This window comes from Aegilops tauschii, chromosome 7, assembly GCF_002575655.3.
Source record: "Aegilops tauschii subsp. strangulata cultivar AL8/78 chromosome 7, Aet v6.0, whole genome shotgun sequence".
NCBI lineage: Eukaryota > Viridiplantae > Streptophyta > Magnoliopsida > Poales > Poaceae > Aegilops > Aegilops tauschii.
This window is the reverse complement of record NC_053041.3, coordinates 636,402,838-636,405,959: the sequence shown is the minus strand read 5'-3', so window position 1 is coordinate 636,405,959 and position 3,122 is coordinate 636,402,838. Positions and strand designations below refer to the sequence as shown.

The 3,122-nt window shown below is 52.1% G+C and overlaps 1 protein-coding gene across 1 annotated transcript; it reads right to left on the bottom strand.

The window, feature by feature from the left end:
• Nucleotides 1-2,195: 2,195 nt before the first annotated feature.
• On the bottom strand, nucleotides 2,196-2,510 carry LOC141027569 (uncharacterized). Its single transcript, XM_073504653.1, has one exon. It carries the CDS (start codon nucleotides 2,508-2,510, stop codon nucleotides 2,196-2,198), a length of 315 nt encoding a protein of 104 aa, XP_073360754.1.
• Between the last annotated feature and the right edge of the window lie 612 nt (nucleotides 2,511-3,122).

The following is a 3,122-nucleotide window of genomic DNA, read 5'->3' as shown; positions in this document are numbered from 1 at the left end:
CCCTCTGGGTGTCACGACGGTGACTAGTTATGAATTGGACTGGCTCCATCATATGGGGATAGTCCAACATCCTTTAGCAATAGTTTTTTTTCGGACCCTGATAAGTGCTACACGTGTGGCACAAAGTAATTTTTTCCTGACATTTTTTGATGGCAAGTTTACTTACAAGAGGATGACAACTTTCTGTTTGGATGGCAAGTTTCAATTTTTTTGAGATTTTTTTCGGATGGCAACTTTAATGTAAAAAAGATCAGGGTGGTGTTATTTCGTGCCACACGTGTGGCACTTATCATTTAGAATTTTTTTCTGGACCTCGTCTATTTCCTATGCTGGCTGGGAACATATGGTCTAAAAACATTTGGGATAAGGATACGTGCATACGTACTTATTTTCTGCAAATCACAGGCTTTCGTTTACACCTCTTAATCTACTGTGACATCTAAGCCATTTGTTTTCTATCGTGTTATGTTACATCTCATTTTCTACCGTTTTTATAACACAACTATCGTTTTTAATAAATAATACAATAGATAGATAAGGTCATCACGTAGTACCTCTTCACGCTACACCTCCAACGGACTCTATTGGTTTCATGCACCATAATCCACTAGTCAAGGGATATGTGATCCGATAAAAGGACACTACGCTCCAAAACAATGCTTTAATGATAGAATCGAGCTCAAACATCGATGTTGTCCGATCTGACCATAAGTGAAATCTGGAGCTATCACCATCGGTGGGGAACTTCAGACCAACCATTTCAACAAGGGAACGGGCCTAGCGCCGGTGGTGCTGGCCAGGACGCATGCTGGCAGTGCCCTACTTCACCTCGCGTCGTCTCACTGGCCAGTGGTGGTGGTCATCTTCTTCGTCGAAGGTGGCCAGCTAGAGGCTTGGTGATCGGATATCTCAAGATTCATCATCTAGTCCCGGCTGCGAGTTGGGGAGACATGGTTGCCGATGAAAACCGAGCCGACGACAGTTGATGGAGGCGTTCTACGCCGTTACCTTGATGGGAAGGCATCGTCGTGTAACTACTGTCGACCCACTCGTGCTGCTCCAGGGGAAACCCTAGGATCTGGTGTTCCAGATCGGACGATGGCGGCACTGCGGTGTCGTTTCTCTCTTGGGAGCATCGTTTGTGGAGCAGCGCTGGAAGACACATGCACGAGGTGGAGCGGCTTCGTCTTGCATGGAACTTCGGTGGAGATGTCAAGTCATGCCTGACCGACAGGTGCTACGCACGACAGATCTTCAAAAGACTTCAAACTGTGTCGGCTGGTGGTACTTGGCAGCATGGTGCTGATCTATATCAGTGGCAATCGCGACGTGCTCAACTGTTTGCGCGCAGGGAGGTGGTGCCGTTGGGCGCCGTGGTGGCGTCGAGGACAACTAGACCGAGCAAGGATGATGCGTCAGTACAACTCTGAAGATGGAGCGGTGATAGTTGGCGGCGGTGGCCTCTGAGAGCGCATCGGACCAGTGTGTGCCCCAAACCCGAAAAGTGGCTAGGTTGAGGCATTAGGTCTTAGATGTTAGGCTTGGCTGCGAGGTCTCTGGTATTAGGCCCGAACTATCAGCATCCCTTCATCAACTGGATAGGAGTAGCGACAGATGTTGCCTAGACGGTGGTTTCGGACTTACTGTTGTATTTCTTTGTAAGGTCTTTTGTGAATAATTAATAAAATGGATGCATACATCGTCCAGATGTAGAGGCCAGGGGTCTTCCTCCTTAAAAAAAACAAGGGAACAATGTGCAGACTCTTTGACCTTCAGTTTTGTATTTAAAAGAAGTTGGCATCCTAAATTTCCAATTTCCATCTTCACAAATTTCCGTGTTGGTTTTCGGTATTATACATTGGCTGACTTGTGGGTGTCCAACAGGAGAAGTATGATGCACTTCTATACGTACTATATAAGAGCATCTCCAATAGATAATGTATATTTTGGTGGTCCAAACCGATGATGGCCCAAATTTGGAGCACCAAAAAATGCTTTTTACATCTTTGAAAAAGGCTCAACTCCAACGGATGGTCCAAAACAGAGATGTAAATAAAAGAGCAACTCCAACAGATGGTCCAAAACGAAGATTAAAATGACCAACTACTACTTCATCTCAACATAGTTCAAACATGAAATTCAACATAGTTTCATTCACAAATTCAACTACTACTTATTCGAACTACTAGATGAAACTACTCCTCGTCGTTGGAGCTGCGGAACTGCTCCCAGAACTTGTCCTTGGTCGGGTCATCACACCCCTCATCCTCCTCCTCGGAGTCACCCCAGTCCTCATCCGACGACTCGATAAGGATCACAGTCGAGGGGCTGGCCTCGTCCTCCTTCTTCACCCCCTTCTTTTTCGCCTCGACGTCACGCTTCTGGTAGTGCTCCAGCTCGGCCTGGAGGTACTGCGAATGCTCTCGCGCAAACCGAACAATCGTCGCCTCGTCGCTCTCGCCGGGAGTGACGACAACCGTCGGTCTCTTCTTCGCCTTCTTCCCCGACATCTCCATCCGGATGCCATGCGGCAGGAGCCACTACACCACTACCTGGGACTCGACCTCCGGGAAGTTGAGGTCCCTTGTTGGCCGTTCGGCACGCCACACCGCCACGTCGTAGGCACGCGCGGCCTCATCGGCAGTGGGATACGTGCCGAGCCACCAACACCGCCCGACGTCGAAGAACTCCACTCCGAAGTTTCCGGAGGGCTTCGCCCTCAGGCCGAAGAAATCAGACTAGCCCTTCTGCATTTTCTTCAGCTCATCGAGGAGCGGACAGCGGCCTAGCGGGGAGCGAGTTTGGGCGGTGGCCGAGCGGGTGGTGGCGTGTGGCGCCGGGCGGCGGCGTGCGGCGCGGGGCGGAGGCGGACGGAGCAGGGCGGCGGACGGAGCAGGGCGGCGGACGGACCAGAGGCGGAGGCGGCCGGAGAGGAGGCGGACGGAGCGGGGCCGGGCTGAGGTGGCCGGAGAGGAGGCGGACGGGGTCGGGGCGGGGCGGAGGCGGCCGAAGCAGAGGCGGACGCGATGGGGCGGCGCGGCGCGGCGGCCCAAGAGGGGTTGAATCGCGGCGGGGTGGCGTCGGAGAGCTGTGGCGGGGCGGCGGCCGAGCAGGGAGCGGCG